Genomic DNA, 21267 nt, shown 5'->3' on the forward strand with positions numbered 1-21267 from the left:
TGACTAGGAAATCTGCTCGTATTCCCAGTTTTGCATTTGACGCTGTACTTCTCTTCGTTGTTGTGCGCAGGCGGACCCTACAATTACAGAGTTCGCCACGCGAGTTTGCCCGGGTCGACATACACGAGAGAGTGCTGGCAAGTTAAATATCTTAGTCAGAATGACGAGTTAAATCACGTAAATCGTACACTACGCTCGTTCACATCGTCGTCGCCTCGAACGACTTTCCGCGACAACTCGCACTGTTGTATGAAAGTTTTCGTGCGCCTCAAACGTGAGCAGGTATCTTTAGAGGCGGAAATAGCGTGCAAAGTTCTAGAAAGAGGCGTACTCGGTTGTCACCAGGAATTTACTATCTTCACCCCTGTCGATATAAAGCGGCGCGTCCTTCCTCCGTGCGCGCGCTCGCCACTACACTTCCACGAGTTCGAGGCGGGTGCTACCACGGCGAAAATTTGTCGCGAGGCGATCATTTGTCGCGATTCGCCAAAGCTGGCTGTTTCAACGTGAAAGAAAGATTTCCCACTTGCGACAGGAAGAAATGCGACGTTCTTTCAATGGGAAAATTCGATCGGGAAAGTTAATCTTTTCCGTGAACTTCTAAAAGCCATTGAGAGCACTCTTCTCAATTGCGGCCTAGAATTTTATAATTTCAACATCTATATAAATAAAAATGTAAAATGTTTGTTACTCATTTAAGATCTCCGTTAGTTATTCACCGATTGCTTTGAAATTTTGACACAACGTTGCTTTCGTATCCGGGAGTGTTCTTATGGGGTCTGTTTATGAAAATACCGTGTGTTTCAAAAATGCTGGCCATAATTTAAGTGCAAAAAATAGTTTTTCATTAATATTATTGAAATTTTGACACATTGAGACGGGGAAAGACGGGGAGAGACCGGGAGAGACGGGGAGAGACGGGGAGAGACCGGGAGAGACGGGGAGAGACGGGGAGAGACCGGGAGAGATGGGGAAAGACGGGTAGAAATGGGGAGAGACGAGGAGAGACGAGGAGAGACGGGGAGAGACCGGGAGAGACGGGGAGAGACGGGGAGAGACCGGGAGAGACGGGGAGAGACGGGGAGAGACCGGGAGAGATGGGGAAAGACGGGTAGAAATGGGGAGAGACGGGGAGAGACGAGGAGAGACGGGGAGAGACCGGGAGAGACGGGGAGAGACGGGGAGAGACCGGGAGAGACGGGGAGAGACGAGTAGAAATGGGGAGAGACGGGGAGAGACCGGGAGAGACCGGGAGAGACCGGGAGAGACGGGGAGAGACAGATAGAGACCGGGAGAGACGGAAAGAGACGGGTAGAGTTAGGGAGAGACGGGGAGAGACCGGGAGAGACGGGGAGAGACCGGGAAAGACCGGGAGAGACGGGGAGAGACGGGTAGAGACCGGGAGAGATGAGTAGAGATCGGGAGAGATCGGGAGAGACGGGGAGAGACCGGGAGAAGCGAAGAATGTTTCTATTGTGTTTAAATTAAGGTAATAAGAAAAATGAAGATGGCTGTTATTTTATTGAAAAAAAGGAAATTTAAAACAGTCTTTTGAATGGATTTCTAAATCCATGGCAGCTTTTAGAAAATAATAACAAAATATTGATTAATAAAATTAATTAATAATAAATTAAATACATACACTCTAATTCAAAATGCTTAATTTTAAAAAATGGGTATTTTAAAAACAATTCGGTTTTTTTAATTGAAAATTATTTCAAAGTTTTAATAAAATAAGATTTATATTATATTATAATAAAAATACAAAACAATAAATAGAAACAAATTAATTGAATACAGTGCCAAAAGCAATAAATAAATAAAGTAAGTTAGAAGTACCTGAATAAATAAATATTAGATTTATTAAAGATAAATAAATGCTTATTCAAAAATAAAATAAAAAGCAAGGCTCTTGAAAGTTAACAACAAAACAACGAAAGCAAGGAAAATTTGAAAAAGACGTAGCATAAGAATAGAGAGCCACAGCAACGCGTGGCAGGGCATAGCTAGTAACATATAAAATTTCAACATTAATAATTTGACGATTGCTTTTTATTAGCAATTTATAAAATGTATTCCTATTCGTTACACATCGTAACATTTACAGTAGATTATCAAGTTGTCCCAAGCTTATTTTATCACACAAAATAAAATTTTTAACAAATAATAGGTTTAATTACGAATCATATAAGATATACGTAATTTACAAATAAATAAATGCAATCTCCGATAAATACATTACAATGTTAGTTACGCGATAATGTTTAGCAATAATCCGCGTTCTGCGAATGTACCGTAATGCGACCGTAGAACTTGCAATTTGCTGGAAATTGGTATACGTACGAAATCTCTGTATGAAATACGTGCGAAACATGCAAAGTACAATATGCGCGAGATGAAAATTTTTTTCGGCTAGTTCACAATTCGCGGTATTTTTTACGCTCTATCTGTTTCGTGACGAATATTCGCGGATGGAAAAAAAAGAGAGCTGAACTAATTCTCACCGTCAGGTCTGTCAGTTTGCTGGCGTGTATACTCGAGAACTCGAGATGATATTGATTTCTGTGGCAATCAGATATTGGCCAATTCTGCCGAAAATATTCGTCCAATGTTACGTAAAATCGCATGGGAAAAAAATTAATTAAAAAATGTAACACAAGGGAAACGTATTTTTTTATAACTTTTACGGTTAAAAAAATTTCCGTTTAAGAAATGCAAGAATGCAAAACGCATAGAAAAAAACCTCGTATTTACTTCGAGAAATCGCACGTTACAACGTTAATAATGTCTGAATCATCTTACTCGATTCGCGTTAAATGGAAAATTTTGCAAAACTTACGAAACATGAATTTGACATTCATTTATTGAAATCTTTCTAATTTGAATCATTTCCTTGTATGTATGTAACCTAACCTCTTATAACTTCAAATTGTCCTAAAGGTTTTAGCTCAGGATGGAATAATGAATCTATATTAGAGGTGCATTAGCAATTTACAACCCGTTTTCTATTACAATTGAGATTAGGATTTAGAGCCTTGCATGTATAATAACGCCGAGCCTCGAGGGACGTAGAGGCTTCTGCGGTTAACGGTACCGCAGAATTCCAAGACGCGAGGCCTGCGGGCATTCGAAGATGCGCGAGCAAAGACGCGAGAATACTCAAAGATACAAGAGCGATACCATAAAGGTCTAAGGATCCGCTTGTCGAAGTTCTCAACTAGTTTGCCATACTAAAAAAAGTTTTCGAAAACCTTTCGAGAGCTTTTCATTTCGGACATGCGATATATGTTAAATTTAACACGAATTCTCCAAACCACCTTTCTTGTTTTCACCAGTACTTCTTGGGTGAAAAGAAAGGCCGATGATGAAACATCGGAGAATACTTCCAAGTAGCATCCTTCGTGCAAACGTTAGTTAATCGCGCTCGGCAAATAACGGGAGGGTTTGCGTCCCGCGAGGAAATAAGAAACAGAGAAAGAGAGAGAGAGAGAGAGAGAGAGAGAGAGAGAGAGAGAGAGACGGGAGAAAAGGGTACCTAAGGACGGGCTCTCGTCGTCGGGCGTGAGGCCAATACTCGGTTCCGTGCTGCTGCCGCAATCCCCGACACCCCCGCCGCTTCCGTTCCCGACGCAGCCTCCACCGCCGCCGCCTCCTCCGCCTCCTCCACCGCCGCCACCACCGCCGCCACCTTCGCCCTCCGCGTCGTGCTCGTCGTATTCTGAGAGCACCTTGTCCAACAGCTCGATCGATCGTTGCACATCGTCACCTCTGGAACAAACGTAACGTTTGATTCTATAGAGATTATAACCGCTCTGTAAACAGCGCGGGCAGTCTCAACCCCGAAGAGAGGGAGAATTTCATTTCACTCCCGTGATTCACTTTTCGCAAGAGTAAAACAAACGATACTCCAAAAGCGCCACTTGTCCTTTTGATTAGACAACGGTGCATAATGGAACGTAAATCCACGCGTATAAAAATTGTATGGAAAACTTTGCATTGTTTTTCTTTAATTAAATTTGAGGGATTATATTTCTTCTCTCTTTTTACACCTCTTTCATCGGGCCGACATAAATCACCGTTATCGTTGGCAAAGTTACAGTGTCACCTGCTACCCCTTATCTTATTATGGCCAGTACCTACACGTGTCCCACTTTCGTAAACGATAACCGATAAACATCCCGATAATTTTACACCACCGCTGCAAAACTATTTTCCAGGGGAGGGAGGAGGGAGGCGGTTTAAAAAGCCCCTGGCTTAATTAAAAGGAGAATGTAGGTCACGTTAATCCTCAAATGTGCGCGCGACGCGAAACAATCGCGCAGCGCTCTAAATTAAAACAGAGCAAATACAGGGCAGTTCCCATTTTCTCGACTTTCATTATAAAATGCATTTTTTCGCTGCAGAAAAAATCTTGCGCTTAAACAAATTGAAATTTTATATATTTCACACTCCCTTTTCGTCTTTTCTCGCCCGCAATTATATTTCACAGGTTTTTTTCTCTGGACCTCTTCTAAAATTTAAGAAATATTAATTACACGATATTTGACGCCGTGAACGTCGGTGGAAGATTACTACGAGCGTTCTAGATGCAACACTCGCGCGTCATTTGACGAAAGGCTTCCCTCGATCGGTCGGTGATTTCTGGGTCAGTTTATCGAAGTCACCGCGGGATGATACACTTTGAGATCGAGGATCATGGACGATGACGGTGAGAACGGACGTGCGGGAATGAACGTGGGGCAACAGTTTAGCAAACTTCGTTACTTCGTTACGTTCGTTGGGCGGATCCCATTTTATCTGGCGTCGTGTATACAGAACGTTCGCCGTGAATTACTAGAAAATCGATTATCGGGCATGGCATATTAATCGTCCTTACTTAACTTGTCCGCCGATAGACCTTTCGTGGTCGAGCGAAAAAAAAGAATGTATCTGTCCAATAGGCTATCTGGGGAGAAAGATTTCCCGCTAATGCGAGGGGAAAAAATACATTTAGGCGGTTCGAGGAAGTTTATCGATGTTAATCGCTATGAATTTTTTAACCGAGGTAGATCGGTATAACTTCCCCTGCGTATACATTTATACGCTAAATTATAAAGATTATAAGCGCGCTTGTGTGACTTTATGGGAATTCTAAACTGACGGAATTATATTACAGAGTACAAAATCCTCCGGATTGACTTTATAAAATTAAAAACGCTTTTACATTTAAAGTACATAAAAACAGAATATTCAACATGAGCTAAAAAATGAAAAAAACTACTGACATGTCACGTATAATTTTTTACTTCTTTTTTTCCGTTTTTGATCTCGAGTATTGAGTATCTCATCATTTATTCTTGCGTGTACTTCCAACATAGGTAAACTCCGTCAGTCTAAAAGTTTGTTACTATTGGCGCGCATTAATTATTCTTCGAACAAACCGAGGCAACGTCGTCGATAGTGCTCGAAGCTTGGCTGCATCACACTCTTCCGGGTCACCGACTATACCTCGGAACCCCGATGTCTACGCGTACGGCTGATAACCAAGCGTTTAATTAGGCGTCGGAGATCGAACGGGAAGTGGTGCGAATAGGAATGGACGAGCGAAGTTGCGAGGCAATTCGAGCACCGACGCAGTGTGGTCTTCTGCCGACCGAAACGTAATCACGATTGTTAATTATTGTGGAAACATGACGATGACGTTAGTCAGCATGTAACGAAGCACCTTCTCGACGTCCCGATCAATGGTTTACGTTGCAATTGATGATGAAGTGCATGGAGATTTCACGATATAGAAGAGATCGGGTGTAAGCTGATTGACCACGAAAGGTTCACGTCTGCTTTTCATTTTAACTGCGAATAAACAATAAATAATAATTTTAACAAAATTTTTTGTTGTAGAGTTTACATCTTAAAAATCATTAAATCTTTAAGGGCCGATTTCACCAACTCCGGTTATCTTAATCGGTCGGTTATTCCATTGGAATTGACCAATCGCATTTGTTAATTTTGCTTAACGACAAATACGATTGGTCAATTCCAATGGAATAACCGACCGGTTAAGGTAACCGGAGTTGGTGAAATCGGCCCTAAAAAAATTTTCTCGTTGGACTTTTTTCATTGTGCAATTAAAATTTAAATACTTTTTTTATATCAATAAAATTTTATCTTTTGTTTAGAATTCGACATTACTTTTGTTCAAAATTACATTACGTCTATGATGATCCTATCCTTTTAACGTACCTTACATATTTTACATTTTATATTTTTTTCTCTTTCATTGTGTTTGATCTTTCATTTGCATTATTCCTTCCTTTTTAAATTGCGTAGATCCAGACGGTAATCAAAAGAAGAAACGTTCATCGTCTGCTACTCTTAGCTTATTACTCTGGCCTTGAGAATAAAACGCACTGATTTTTCGGGACAAAAGCGAAGCGAGTACTTTGTGTAGGGTTAATATCCCAGGGAGTAACTCTACCGTATAATAATCGTCATGGTCGCAAATTAATGAAAGAGACGCTGCCGATTGATCTTCGCCAGAATAGTAGGCTCTCTCGATATCGCTGCGTGCACATTAAAGTCTACGGATCTACTAATTTTGCCCCCGAAAAAAAAAAAACAGCGGCGAATGATTATCGGAAATGTGTATGAATATGAATTGAATACAGTTTCATCTTATATATTCTTGAGCAAAAAATCTTTCTTACTTCTTAAAAAAATGTCAATCATACGATTAATCACGTGATCGGTTAGAAAACAGACATTTTATCGAACCTGCAACAACGTGAAAAGTGCACCAATCCAAAACGACTCATCCTGACGTTAAAAAAAAAGTATATTAACACGGTAAAATCATTGCAGTAACGTGTTGTGAAATCTTTCCATTTTCTCCCAGTTAAATCATCCGATTTGGTAATCACGTAGCCAAGAAAAGTAAAAGTCCACAAAGTATCTAAAAAGACCTTTGAAAGACGTTTGCAGATTAGGACGTCTCTTTGACATCTCTGAATCCACCCCCCCCCCCCTCGTGTCTTACGAACGGAACGGCAAAGAGCCTCTGCTCGCTCGAATGACAAACCATCGTCGTTTATCTTTCACCGCTTTCGTCGCTTCGTCTCGACAGCACGTCGGAAAGGTCTGAAGAAAATTCCCTGAAACTCCACGGACAAATAACATTGCGTCGACGGCGTGCTCGTTAAACGCCCGTTTTTCAAGCCGCGAGACGGACGGACGGCTTCGACCGCCACCGCGCACTACGACCGCTCGACCGGTGAAGCGGGTTTTAATATGCCGACTGTACTTTCGCTAAAGTTCGCTTACGCTGCGCAACAAAGGGCTGAAAATCCATATCCGTTTTCTTCCCTCTCGCCAGGTCGTCGCGCCGACAATCCGGAAAACGGCTCCCGCCGAGCCGACTCGTCGTCTCGTTTCGCGCGATTCATAGTCCAAGATTATAATTGGCCGTAAAAAAAGTCCGAGGAGATCTTCACGATGGCGTGAAAAAAAAAAGTACTCGTTATATTTTATATTGAACCATTTTGCATGGATCGATTTTCATCACGGTCACTATTGCTAAGACAACGATTCCAACGTGAGATTTCCAATAAAGATCTATTTATTTTTTTTCGAGCAAGGTATTGATATCAATTCGTCGTGCATCATTAAATCATTGGTTTTAGGCTTTCTGATCAAATATGAGTGAAATCCGATTAATCAGACTGGCGAGAGATAACCCCCCCCCAAAAAAACAAAAAATAAAGGACATAACAATTGGATAACGGCGGGTATTATTTAGATTTGTTCTGGAAAATGTATCGATATTATGTAAGGTTTCATCGTTTTTTCATCTACCAACCAGCGAAATATAAGCTAACTTGTGCAAGAGGGCTTTTCTCTCGTCGTCGTATTATTCCGCGTTCGAGAGTTTTCCCTGAAATGTTTCACGGTATTCATCGTGAGTGCGGTTCGAGCACTTGGACGTTTGTCGCAGGCGCGCGCGAGCATATTCCTCCCCTCGGGATCGAAATCTTTTCCGAAGATTGGCCGTACGATGCGCGCGTCCTTAAACGAGGAGGCTCCTCGAGGTATCTTTCGGACGTATACGCAGGCGAGAGAATCAATACTTTCCTTCAACTCCGCGGAACCGGAGTAAACAGCGGGGTATACGTGCGGAGATGGCATACGTGTGCGCGAGAGCTTTGCGCTGGCACGCGGCTTTAAAAACGAAGAGGACAGTCTCCGGAAACGTGTCGCGAATAGTAAAGCTCTCTGTCGGAGATAGCTCGACGGAGGCGAAAATTTGAATGCGATAGCCTCGAGTGGCGTTGTATCCCTCAAGTGTACTCGGCAAACTTTTCGTGAGCGGCGCGGCGGCTTCCTTTCGTGTTGGCAAATATGAGACGTCACTGTTGCACCTTCGACGTTCCCCCGATTGTTCCATGGTACTCCACCGCGCGCGCGCGCGTTTAGACGTTTCTCTTCTTTCGCGCACCGCGGAGACAAGTCGAGAGTTTTACGGTGCTCGAGAGCTCGATCCGCTGCGGCTTCTGCTCCCTGTTTTTCGTGTCGTGGAGGTCGAACGATCGACCGACCACCGGTGGTCTCCGCGAGGTATCGGTAAGGTAAGGCGACCGTGTAATCTATAGCGGCCAGATGTATCGATTATCTTGTGACCCGATTCCGACTGGATATCGAGTTCCTGGGTTGGCATATAGAATTGCCGCGTCCCACCGTTGCACGCACTCATACGCGTGCGCCGGCAGCTATGGACTGTTCCACGTGCAAGGGTGGAGGAGATCCTGGAAAGTCGAGCTGTTCCTCTCGTCCGCGCGCGGATGTACTTACGGATGTACGCGTCCGGCAGGATCGCTCGCATTAGGGAAGACGTTTCGTTGCAACAAGTAATCCGATTAAAATGTAAAATAAACATTCCTCCTACTTACAAAAGCAGCTAAATTTTCCTTGTTATAACATAAAACAAGATTGTCGTTGAAAAATGCGTCGGCTAAACGGTTTTAAGCTGAACGAACTGAAGGCATTAAATTTCTGTTCCTAATGCAGCCTTCCAGATATACCATATATACATCTAATCATTATTAATTTACTATGCCACTATACTCACAAATATCAAACGCTTTTCTCTCAGTGTAATTTAATTTTTCTTTTCAGGCTCTGTTGTGCTGTTCGAAATCGTTTCCTTCGAAATGTCAAATTCAACACCATCTTACGATTTATAAATTCTGTGTATTGACTTGAAGTGCTGCTATTATGCTTTAAAGCCAGTTGGGTGCACCTGAACGAAAGTTTCACACGGTTCTAGCGGTACCAATCGCGTTCTTTTAATATTTCATCAAATTCTAAATCTTCTCTCGCGCGCGCTAAAGACTTTCTGTCGCGCTTACATGTTTTATGTATTTTATCACGGAGCTACGTTCGCGTGTGTACTTTTCTTTTACCTCTCTCTACTGTATTTATACAATTTAGATAAATAAATACAAAAAGATGTGTAGAATAAAAGAATTGTTAATCCCAATAAATCTCAATAAAACGAATTCTTTTCTATTCTCTCTTTACAATTTAATTAACTTATTAGTTATTGCGTGAACGTTTTCTAGCTTAATTACGTTCGGACGTGTGAACGATCTCGACGATCATAATTCATTAAGAACGTCTCGGCGTTTTTAATTGCGCGACTCTCGCGTCGAGTCATAAATTCGTTCCGTATTAATTCGTGCTACGGAGAAACTTAAATTCTTGCAGCGGATGCTGAACGTGACGCCTGTATTTCGCCAGCAATCTATGCATTCTCTAATCAGGAACCAATATACATCTATTAAAATAATTAATTTATTATCTTATCTAAGATACGTTCATCACGTGATTTACCTTACCTTTATCCTATTTTAAGTTATTTAAGCGCAACACTGCACGTGAGACATCGACGGGTTGATGCCCTTCCGTGAAACGTCTCAGAGTTAATAGCCTTCGATCGGCCATATTTTATTGCCAAGACAATATTGCCCGTTCAGGTGACCCCCGTCGGACCCGCGGGGACTCGCCAAACGATACTTCACGTGCGTGCAAGGATCTCTCGCCAGACAACTCACCGCCCATCGTACGTATTGTACATACGTATGGCGTTGGGTTTCGTCGGTTAACTTCAAGACCGCACGTGACAATATTGCGGGCTGACGAGGAGAAAAAGGAGCCTCCTCTCTTTCTCTCTCCGTATAAGCATCGCGCGTCATTGCGTATTTACGATAGCGCGACTAACCCATCCGCAATAATGGCCTGCGCTTCATCTTGTATTCCACGCCACGTCGCGGCCGATGGTCACGCAACGACCCGCCTCGTCGTCGCGAACCTAATCCTTTCCCCTCTCCTCGAATTGTGTAACTGCATGATATAATTTTACGACTGCGAGACCCACGTCGCGGCCGAACGACGTGGTGGTGGTGGCTGTCGGAGTTTTCGTACATGCGAGCTCTAATGGTTCGTAATACGACATCGGTTGGCTTCTCACGGGAGGTAAAACGCGGAGGCGCACGGACCTTTTCCCCCGAGGTTTTTGCGACCGTCCGCGCGTAATATTCGAAAATATTTGGACGGCAAACGTTATCCTTTCATTCCGTCCGACGGGTTATGCGTCAGTTACTCACGCTGAACGTGAATGCAGGAGTAAGACATTTCGCTTCCATTTCTCGAGTGAGATTACAGTTCGAAATGTCAACCTGCCGGTTTTATTCAGTCTTAAGAATTGCTACTACGCTCGATAAATATTACGTATTTACATAAAAAAAAAATACTTGTAATATCTTGATCAAGCTTTGCAAAAAGATTCTCTAAAATGTTTGTTCAAATTTTCCATGAAAAATCAAAGTATATATATTTTAAAACAAATTTGAAATAAATTTAAAAAATTCGTTAAGATAAACAAAATTAAAAAATTTTAACAAAATATAAAATAATTGATAAAAACTTTAAATAAAACTTGTACTTTGGCATTAAAAATATAATATTTTTGTTCTCACAAATAAAAACGGAATTTTCTTTTCGAGGAAACAATTCCGACAATTTTGTAATCTGATAAACTTTTCTAAAAATTATCCTGAAAATTAAGTAATTTCTTCGTGGAAAATAAGACTCTGTCAGAGAAGATTTCTAGATTTTGTACATCTCCCAATATTTTTGGCATAATAGAGATCCCGCCGAGACGTAATCGATAACGCACGGTCGCAAAAAAGCTGCTCGCATAAAGCGATATTGTGATAGCGTTTCTTAGGCCAGGCCTGGCATCGAGGAGCGAACAATGGTAATACCATTTAGCAAACGAGCGAAATAGTTCAGGCGCGTATTATAAAGAAAAACGTCTCGTGTACGTTAGCCCCGCGGGTGGAATACGCGAGTTCTCAACGACAGAGCAAATTAGGAAGTTCGCCTCCGGCTATTGAACTCTGCTCTACCGCGTTGCGTCTACTCGATTTGCGTACGCGTGACGTGTATGCAGAAACACGAGGTTTTACGTGCACGCGACCGGCCAGGATAGCTGGCCATTAAATTAGCGCGTACACCGGAAACGGGACGCTATTCACGCGATTATTCGCGGAAAAAGCAGAAACGCGTTGCCGGTCTCGCCTATCCATGGTACACGCCACGACCGAGATAAATAAATTGTCGTGGCAAAGTAATATCATCATACGCGAGCGGCTCAAAGATCTGCAGACAAACGAGTTTCACATTCAATCGCTTTGGGAAATTAATTTGAGAAGCGGCCGCAAATGTTGCGTGATGATGTGTTCGAATTTAAAAAGATATGTGCAATATCTTTTTATGTAACTAAAAATTTTATAAAATTATTAAAAAATATTTATATAAATCTTTTAAAGAGAAATAATAAAATTATATAACCTAAGAAGATAAATACGTGATCTAATCAAATAGAATGCATATAGTACAGATTGATTTTTTATTTAATTTTCACTATGCATTCTCTCTCTATTTTACTGAATTAATTTTATTATTCTTTAAAGTTCTACGAATATTTCAGCGTTTTATTCTATAGGTGAATTTTTATCAGTTATATGTATATTGCGTTTGATGACGTATAATGGAGAATAACTTCGATATTTCGACAGCCTGATATTTTCAATTAAGAAACAGAAATTTATTGAACATTCCACGAATCTCGAGCGAACGAGAAAAACTGGTTTCCGCAATTTTTGACCGGCGCCACTCGTGAAATACACGTCGCGGAAATTTAAACTGCATATATAGGTCGTTTATTGACAATGGTTTAGTAGGACCAAGCTGCTTTCGTGCGCGCAGCGTTAAAGTTTGATTTAGCGCGAAAGTTCAGCATTTCCGCACCCCGCCCCGTTTGTCAGTCGAAAATCTTCGTCGGCAACGTAATCTCTTCGTTTCGTTCGTAAATCGAACTCCTCGCTCGCGAACTCTTTTCTCGCTCTTTCGTTCTTTGCTCCAGTTAGCGAGGGGAAACATCGCGGCCGCCATCTCCGGGAAATTCCGGAACGGAAGGCGACCGTCAATAGAATCTGCTGGCAATCGCGAATTAATTCTCAAGACCGTCCCCTCACCGTCGATCTCCCGCCTTCGAACCGTTCTTCTATAAAAATCAAAAATCAACCCCCTCGACGCCGCCCCATCTTTCACTCATCCCTACCTATCTTCCGCTCGAGCAATCTCGTTGCGGGCGTATAATGGCGTCGCTTGATCAAGTAATGATAAAAATCTGCGAGGTCAGTTTAAAATCGCTATCTCGAAGCCTTTCTTCTCGATTGCAGAAACGGCTGCGGATAGCAGAATCGCATTAAAGATCCGACAAACGGCAACTAAAATAGAGTGAAGTACAATAAAGTAAGAAAACAAAAGATTTAAGAGCAAGCAAAATAAAAATTGAAGACACGGACTGACTTTAGTTGCTGGTATACTAGATGTTTAGTAGCTTCATATGTTAACTTTAATATTAGCCCGACAAAACCACAAAACCAGAAGAAAGAAAATCATTTTTAAGTTGCATTCCAAAAACGACTCACCGTCCTGGCAACTTCCGAACCTCGGATAATTTGTTTCAAATCGTTATTCACTATCGAGGAGCTCGTTGCTTGCTCGTAAACACCGTTAACGAACATGATGCGGATATGCAATATGTACACGGAGCGCGCATTTCGACGTTCATTCGGCGACTCGATTTCCATTAGCGACATGATATACCGAGGAATGAGCGCGGAAGGGAATCGCGCCGGCCTCTCTAACAATTTTTTTTATTCCCCTAACGACTTTCTGCCTGTATCGACTTACCGCTGGGATATCGTGCCGCGTTCGAGCGGCGCTTTACGAGTTCATTTCGCTCCGAACGATCCTTTATAAAAATCCAATAACAGGTCACCCAGATATCGTCCGTGCGGCATCGTGCGCGTGCTATCCGAGCCATCGTGTCGATTGCGTCCGTTCTTTCCCGCGAAAGAGAGCAACAAAAGCCTCCGGAGCAGCTTCTCGAGCTCCTCTAAAGATTTCGCGCGCCGGAAGATATATTAGCGCACTTGTTTCCGCGTAATAGGTCGTATTTTCTGCTTATCCATAATTCGGTGTATTTTACCAGCGATGCAAAGCATCGCGCGATACGCGCACCGTTTTGACCTACCGCTCCCGTGCCAGAGAGACCTCTATTTCGATGTTATATTCTTGCGAACGAGAAGATATGTACCTTGTATATTTACGAGAGATGTATACAGAGTAGACTTACGGCAACTAGATTCTATGGTTAAATAACAGATTGAAATAATAGAACAAATTTTTCTTGAATAATTTCTACAGTCATTTTTTACCACAATCCAACATGGTCCATGGAGGATAATTTAAAAAATTATTCTATCATTTATTTTACGTGGTAATATCGCTTCGTAGGATTACAGTGGTTTAGACCACCCCGTGTAACGCGCGTCCAAAGAAATAAACTCGGTTCTCCGTGTTTCCTCAGATTTTGAAGATACTATTTCGGAGCATTGCTCCAGCGTGCTAAGCTCTTTCCGTAACTTTCTATGAATATATAAAAGACAAATATACGCTGTTCCCAATGTATTTGTTATTGCAGCTTCTCAGGTATCCTCTTTCGTCTACGTTGAAAAAATACACAGTTGAATAGAACGACAAAAAAATTCGAAAAATCTGTAGCGTTGTATTTCTTTTGCAAGAGCTATCGTTTAAAGTGACAATATTCTTTTCGAGACAATGACATCCAACATGCTTGAGTGGGCACGCTACACAGCCTCGTTTAACGTAACGTCCCGCTGGGGCACGAGAACTCCGTACATTAGTATGGCCCATCGAACGTGTTAACCCCTTTAGCCAGAGTAAATAGCAGCGGAATTGTGTCACAATCGTTTGCAGCGCTCCTTTCGACACGCGCGCACAATCGAACCGGAAGGCTGTGTCAACTGTGGTACCCGTTTTAACGTTCGTCCAATCAAAGCACACAAAAATCATTAGACGGGCGAATCCCCGAAAGTGAGTTTCGTGCCTCTGACGTTAATCCGAGGGATTAAATTAATCAATCGCCATTTGCCGATCCGGCTCCGTTGGGTCGTCGGGATTGTCAATATTACGACGCTCTCTCTCTCTCTCTCTCTCTCTCTATCTCATCCGCCGTCCTCTCTGAGACTCTCCTCGTGGGCATTATCACGATTCGCCGGGAGAAGCGAGCCAGCCAGAATTTCCTTGTAATTAGCGTTGTTTGCGTACGGCAACGTCGACGCGCGCCCGGCGCTCATCCCGTTAATCAAATTCAACTTCGTCACTGGAAATCTAGTCGCGATGCGGCCTCGCGTCACCGACCTCGTGTTAGCCCCTCGTGTTACTTAGTTAACCGTCAGCCTGTTACACTAGTTAGGACAATACACGTCTAGGTTTCGCGAGATATCAGTCGATATCTCGTCCTGCCGAGCCTACCCCAACAAGACGAGATCAATCCTGAGACTCGACGGTTCAATCTTCGGTTCGTTAGCTCAATCGCGAGCGTTTATGCCGATTTAACGACGCTGAGACGAAGGGTTTATGCAAATATCTCCGTTCACGAGCGATACGAACGACGAATTGCTAATGGAAATTAAAAATATTAAAATAATGATACTAATTAGTAGCTACGATTTTTCAGTCGTGGCAATGTATTTTGCAATTCTAAACATTTTTCGTTCATCCAAAATTCTTTACAATTATAACTTGTGAGATTAGTCTAGGCTGTGTAACACTGTCGATTTTCCTCGAAACTGTCGAACTATTATTCTAGGTAGAACGATCTCTTTGTGAACTTGTCGAGTTTCCTGATCTTATTATCGACCTCGTCGTGGAGTCTGGATTAGAAGTTCATTGAATTGGCGATCATAGGCGAAACTAATAGATGCCTGACTTTCTAGTGAATGAGCGCGATCTAGAATTCTGTAGACATCGCTGCACGTTAATTTAATAAATTCAAAATAAATAAGACATTCAAAAGTATCGAGTGTCAAATTAAGCAGAATAAAAAGAAGTTATAAAATCGTCGTATAAATTATTTCATAATTGGTTATGGATTGTATAAATTATCACCGTCAACTAATTGGAGCGGCAGAATGACATTCGCTATAAAGTTTCGATATATTCTTGTCACCGTTTCTCCTCTCTCTAACTCCTTTGTCAGCATCAATCTGCTTCGTTAATTACCCGAATCTCTCAGTAGGCTTCCCTTGCGACCTCATCAGCATCGAGCTTATTCTGGAACCGACTCGACGGAGTCAGCTAACACACTCGCGAATATAATGGACTGTTCCTCTATTTATACCGTGGCAGTCCAGCTCCGTAGATGATTGCATAGATTATTCAAGCGTTACGATCCCCAGACAATGCTGTAAACTACTCTTATAACATCCTGCATTTTTGCTTAACAAAAACTAAAATGTAATTCGTTACAATTTCAAAGTTTCAACATTATATGTTACCTAAACTTTAGTTAACATAAAATATACAATTGGAATTAAATGAAGAATACAACTATCTGGCACTTAAAAAAATCTTGAAACCAATTTTTAATTCTATTTAACTCAGGCAAATTTCTTTTTACTAGAAAATAAAAAGGGAAGGAGACTTTTTGAGATTCCGAAAAACTTTCATGTACTTATAGAAATTGATGACACACGAGTTACCAAGGTTCGTAGGGTAAGAGTTAAGAGAGAAATCGCTTCGCGATCCAGGGATAAACGTTGGCTGGCTTATCGCGACGCACTCTTTGTACATTTTATCGAGGCTGTTAAGAGGGTGTGTATCTCCTCATGTTACACTTGGTTGGCTGTATATTCCCTGGGACCGTGCGCTACTTTCATCTCGTCTACGTTCAAATGTGACGCTTCTGAGGCGGATAAATGCAATCATGTCGTTTCAACTCAACGTCTCTCGTCGCTCTGGGATAGTGCAGTGCCAGCGGCGGCAGCGGCGGCGGCGGCGGCGGCGGCGGCAGCGGCGACGGCGACGGCGACGGCGACGGTGGCCGAGTGGACGTGTTCAAGCCGCTATACGTGCCTCCTGACAGTTGAGAATTTACTTGGTTACGAAAGCGTTACGGCCACTCGAGATCCGCTCTTCTCTTCCCCTCGACTGCGTCCACATTTGCGTATTTTACTGGCTTTACCCGAGAATTCGAGATACCACTGTTATCGCAACAGAGATATCTCTCTCTCTCTCTCTCTCTCTCTCTCTCTCTATTTCTCTGGCCCTGTGAAGATTCCACTGTAGAATCGTTTTCGGGCCGGCTCCACGTGCCGGGCTTTGCCCAGAGAGCAAATTTAGTCTTTTGTTCGTCCGTTCCTCCCATCCGACCAAACGCGCGATGCACTTTGACTGTGTTGGCACGTTTGTCAAAACAGGACTGATTGTTGCAAGGTAGAAATTAATTGTTGGACAACACGGCTTTCAATTTACCCGAGTGAGAAAGAATGAGCGAGAGAGAGAGAGAGAGAGAGAGAAAGAGAGAGACAATTGTGCGCAATCGCGCGTAAAATTCTTTCACCATATTTATATTGCGGTGGATTTTTAACTCGAGGACTGAAACGTATTCAATTTTCTTAAGGACAAATAGGTTCTCCCGTGACCTAGGAATCCATGAATGAAGATTATGGCACTGATTCCGTGAGGGCGGGCGTCATGTATATTTCATCGTTTAATTCCATCTCACCCGCGGAGTTCCCGGAGTGAAAATATGCGGACTTCAAACTTCCACGACCTACGAGTGCAGCATCGACGAGGGCGAACGACTCGTCGGGGGCTGCGAGGCTCCGAATGATTTTTGTTTGCGTAATAGGATGTGGCTCGTGGCGATATAATCATAGCAAACTTTGTAATTTCCGCGCGCGAGTCGCGAGAGGTTTTCCAAAATGCGAGAGTCTCTCGTGGATTTCCTCGGACATTGGGAAAATTCATTATTTCACCGGCGGAATTCCGAGGGAAACGCCACCACATTCCATGGGGAAAATCCTTCGGCAAAAGCAATTTGCATAAAACAATCAATAAAACGAGACTGATAAGTCTTGTAGCGGCGAATTTCAGCTCGCGACGACACGACTTGACGCGACGCGACGCGGCGCATCGATTTATCACGCGGTCGGGCGCAATTTTTTACGCCATCCTTCCCGTTCGCTCGTCTAAACGCGAATACCTCTTTGACGCGTTCTACGATTACACGTGAAAACAAATGGGAGATATCGCGGATAAAACGTAAAACGTAAGCTCCAACGCGTTCCAACCTCTTCCTTCCTTCGGCGAAGAAGCGTCGACGACAACGACGTCGATGACGACGAGTGAAAGTATAAAAATGGCTCTAGGTGCAGCGAATCATCTCTTATGCAGAACGATGAAAGAAACGCGACGATCGTCACAGCCGATAATAGAGCGAACGGTAAATAAGTAATGCCCATACAACGACGAGAGCTCGTACGACGTACGGATACGAGAATGGAATCGAGGTTATCGTAAAATATTTTTCACGCCAGTCCCTTTTCTGCGTGCCATATCTCGCTTGACCCCGACTTCGAAAACGAGTTTTATTCATTTATGCGGTAGGTCAGCTAGAAATAATAAATGGGATATCTGATCGCGCGAAAGAGCTCACCTTTTGGGACGCATCGGGCGTTCGATTTGTTGCAAGCGATATTCCATTTGCGAAAGATGCTAGAGAGAAAGAGAGAGAGAGTGATAGAATGTGTGTGAGAGAAGAGAATATATAATAAAACGACACGTGCAAAGTCTCGTGTTCTAGATTTGGAAACAAAAATACACTTTACTACTACTACTACTACTACTTCTTTACTACGTCGTGATAGTAGATCTCTATTTTTACGGAATGATTATTTCAGTCATCGGGTCGCGATAACGTGATTTGCAAAATAGGTCGCGTTGACTCGAATATTGAGTTGTACTACTGCGCGAATGAAAAGCTTCGCACGGATCATTATTGATGAGCACGGTTAAGTTATCTCAAATATAGTCAGATTTTGAGTATCTTGAATATCAAGAAATATATTTTTTATAATAATTTACGTGTGTTTTATCATTACTTCAGTCTATCTACGTTTTGTATTCAGACATACACGGAAAAGATGGTTTCGCCGAAGAACATAAAAATTCAATTGAACAAAGATTTGAAAATAATTATGTTACATAACCACATAAATAATAAAATTAAACATTCAAGCTAATTGGCAGAATGTCAACACTTTTTCGGAAGAAAGCTCATTAGTACGTGTTTAATTATTGAAGTTAAAGGCAATTATTATAGCTCTGCTTGATCGTGCAAAATAAAATCATATTTACAAGATGCTAATTGGACGTCCGTTTAAGCCACGCAGAAAATTGCATCGCGCTTTTCTCTCCACTCCTCGAGCTCACCCGGGGATCGCGCCGCTGCCGCGATAATTCAGCGTTTTAATATCGCGCAAAAGAATACTACGCGTAATAAATCCGTCCACTCGACGTCTTAGCCTTTTCGTTTTACATACTCTTACTGTAACTCGACTTACCTCCGGGTCAGTGGTTTACGGTATTCTCGGGAATAATAAATTTTAATGCACAGCTCGCCGATGCGCAAATGCGTTCGCGCATCTACTCGATTTTCCGCTCGCGCTGTGCTCGAAAAGAGCGAGGAAAGTAGTTTGCTCTCTCGGTGGATTAATAACTTTTCTCTCCTTCATTTCTCTCTCTCTCTCTCTCTCTCTTTCGTTATACGAGCGGTTACGTGGGGAAGGAACATTTCAAGATTCCTTAGCACGCGTATTCTGGCGAACATTAAAAGTCGCTGATTACCTCGTAATTGGGCCGCGCGCGGTAGTCTCGGTTAATCGTCTCGGAGTAATCGCTTCAGTATTTTGTCGAGATGATCCTGCCGTATCGCCAACGTCTTATCGTAATTCAGTTCGGTCTTAAGTGAGAAACGATGTGCGCGATACGTCACACGGATATACGTAGTCGCTGCCATAAATACATCAACGCGCAATCGATGCGCGATATGATTTTTACAGCGCTACTTTTTACGAGCCGCTTTGATTTTATCGGATTACGGATTATTGAAAATCCCCAGATGGGTTCACTGGATTTAATATTAATCGATTGAAGTGTTATGAGTACCGTATGAAGCGCCGCGATTCGATTCGAGACTCGAGAACAGCACGCGCGTGCTACATATAAAATATCGTGTATATATATTTCATTTACGATTAATCTGCCGCGATTATAATATATGTTTGAAGCCCTGCATTGTGAGTGCTGCAAATTCACGATATCTCCCGTGTCTCACTATCAATTCCAATTTAAAAGATCAATTTCATTTCTATTATTCGATTATTACATGCCAACAATGTGAAATTGGAATTAAATGAAACGTATTTTTTCCCCGTCAGGCAACGTAACGCGCGCGAGTGGAGTACTTAAATTATTTATTTGATTATTTATTTTGTATCGCGAAAATCGTAAATTGAATCGTTACTTCGTTATTAAATAACGACATCGTATTATATGACTCGTGTTGGGCATTTACGGGCGACAAATAAATGGCGTACATAAACCGACGTAAAACCGTAGCCGTCATTCCCGGCGATTGTTCGGCGCTGATCCTACTTAAGTCCGCCATTGAACGTGCAAGATCGTCGGGTGTAACCAAGCCGCGTCGTACGGGACGGATATTTACGTGAGTGCTCATTTAAACCCTACACGTACGCGCAAACACACGTCCGAAATCGGATTTCTCCTTTCGTACGCGAATACCTTAGTTTCGTCGATCTGGGTGCGCTCGAAAATTCAAAGTGCCGAGACTCGGAAAGTTTCCCGATACGCTCGAGAAACACGATCACGAGCGGGGAGTGCTACCCGAGACGAAAAGTCATCAATATAACTTCGTATCTAACCGGTCTCGCGTTTATATCTTATGCGTTCGCAACGTGATCGATCTACCCCTCGTACACGCGTTTTCTTACCGCGCGGTTTATAATAGGACGGAGGGGGAGAGGGTGCGTGTCACGCGTCCGCAAACAGAAAGCAAACTTAAACGCAGACGTAAATCTGGTATCAGATTTACAATGGGAACACCAGGGGGAGTATGATGTATCTCCAAACGGATCAGCCTAACAAGGACAAATGGTCTTTTATGTAACCGTCAATCAGAGACGCGATTTATATATATTTTTTTAAGGATATTTTTTTCTCTCTCGGTGTCGACGTCTCGGTAAGCGCGATTAATCTCGCGTTGACAGTTTCAAAAATTTGAAATATTCTACCTCACGATTTTTAACAACGATTTTTTAAAATGAATCCCTAACAAAAATTGTTATTTATTAAAAATTTAAAAGATATTTGCTTAAGTGTTGATGTAGGCTTTTAATTCGAGTGTTTAAGATACTCGTTGAATATTTGCAACATTACAAAAATGTCACACAATGCTTTCTGAATACTTAACTTTCAACATAATTGATAAAATTCTCCACTAACAGACGAAAACGCAATCTTTCACTAACGATTGTCGCCAAGGATAAGGAGCATCGCAAACGTGTCTGGGGAAATACTCTGTGCTTTCTTTTCGAACGACAATTTCATCGAAATCTTTGCCGTCGCTACATTACCTCGTCAAAATGTCTATTTGCAGGAAATTATGATGTTCGCTACATCGCGAGAGTCATCTTCTTCGTCGGGGGAGCGATCGAAGCGGAGAGACGGCTTCTCCTGATAGCTCAGACGTCTAGTGAACTCAAGGTCGTGAGA

The 21267-nt window shown here is 42.4% G+C and overlaps 1 protein-coding gene and 1 long non-coding RNA gene across 4 annotated transcripts in view; one reads left to right on the forward strand and one right to left on the reverse strand.

Annotated features, from left to right (window-relative positions):
- Nucleotides 1-21267, reverse strand: part of LOC105828753 — a 171589-nt gene that overhangs the window by 26930 nt on the left and 123392 nt on the right. For all 3 annotated transcript variants that reach the window (XR_004964706.1, XM_036292320.1, XM_036292319.1), the window contains exon 4: nucleotides 3536-3768. Coding sequence is in view for 2 of the 3 variants with exons in the window: in XM_036292320.1 (XP_036148213.1) it covers nucleotides 3536-3768 (233 nt within the window). In the remaining variant the exon portion in view is untranslated. The remainder of the gene's footprint in view (nucleotides 1-3535; nucleotides 3769-21267) is intronic.
- On the forward strand, nucleotides 6098-9540 carry LOC118647431. Its single transcript, XR_004964707.1, has 2 exons — nucleotides 6098-8895; nucleotides 9148-9540. It is a non-coding gene; the product is annotated as an uncharacterized LOC118647431 (long non-coding RNA).

The sequence above is a fragment of the Monomorium pharaonis genome, chromosome 9 (assembly GCF_013373865.1).
Source record: "Monomorium pharaonis isolate MP-MQ-018 chromosome 9, ASM1337386v2, whole genome shotgun sequence".
Classification (NCBI taxonomy): domain Eukaryota; kingdom Metazoa; phylum Arthropoda; class Insecta; order Hymenoptera; family Formicidae; genus Monomorium; species Monomorium pharaonis.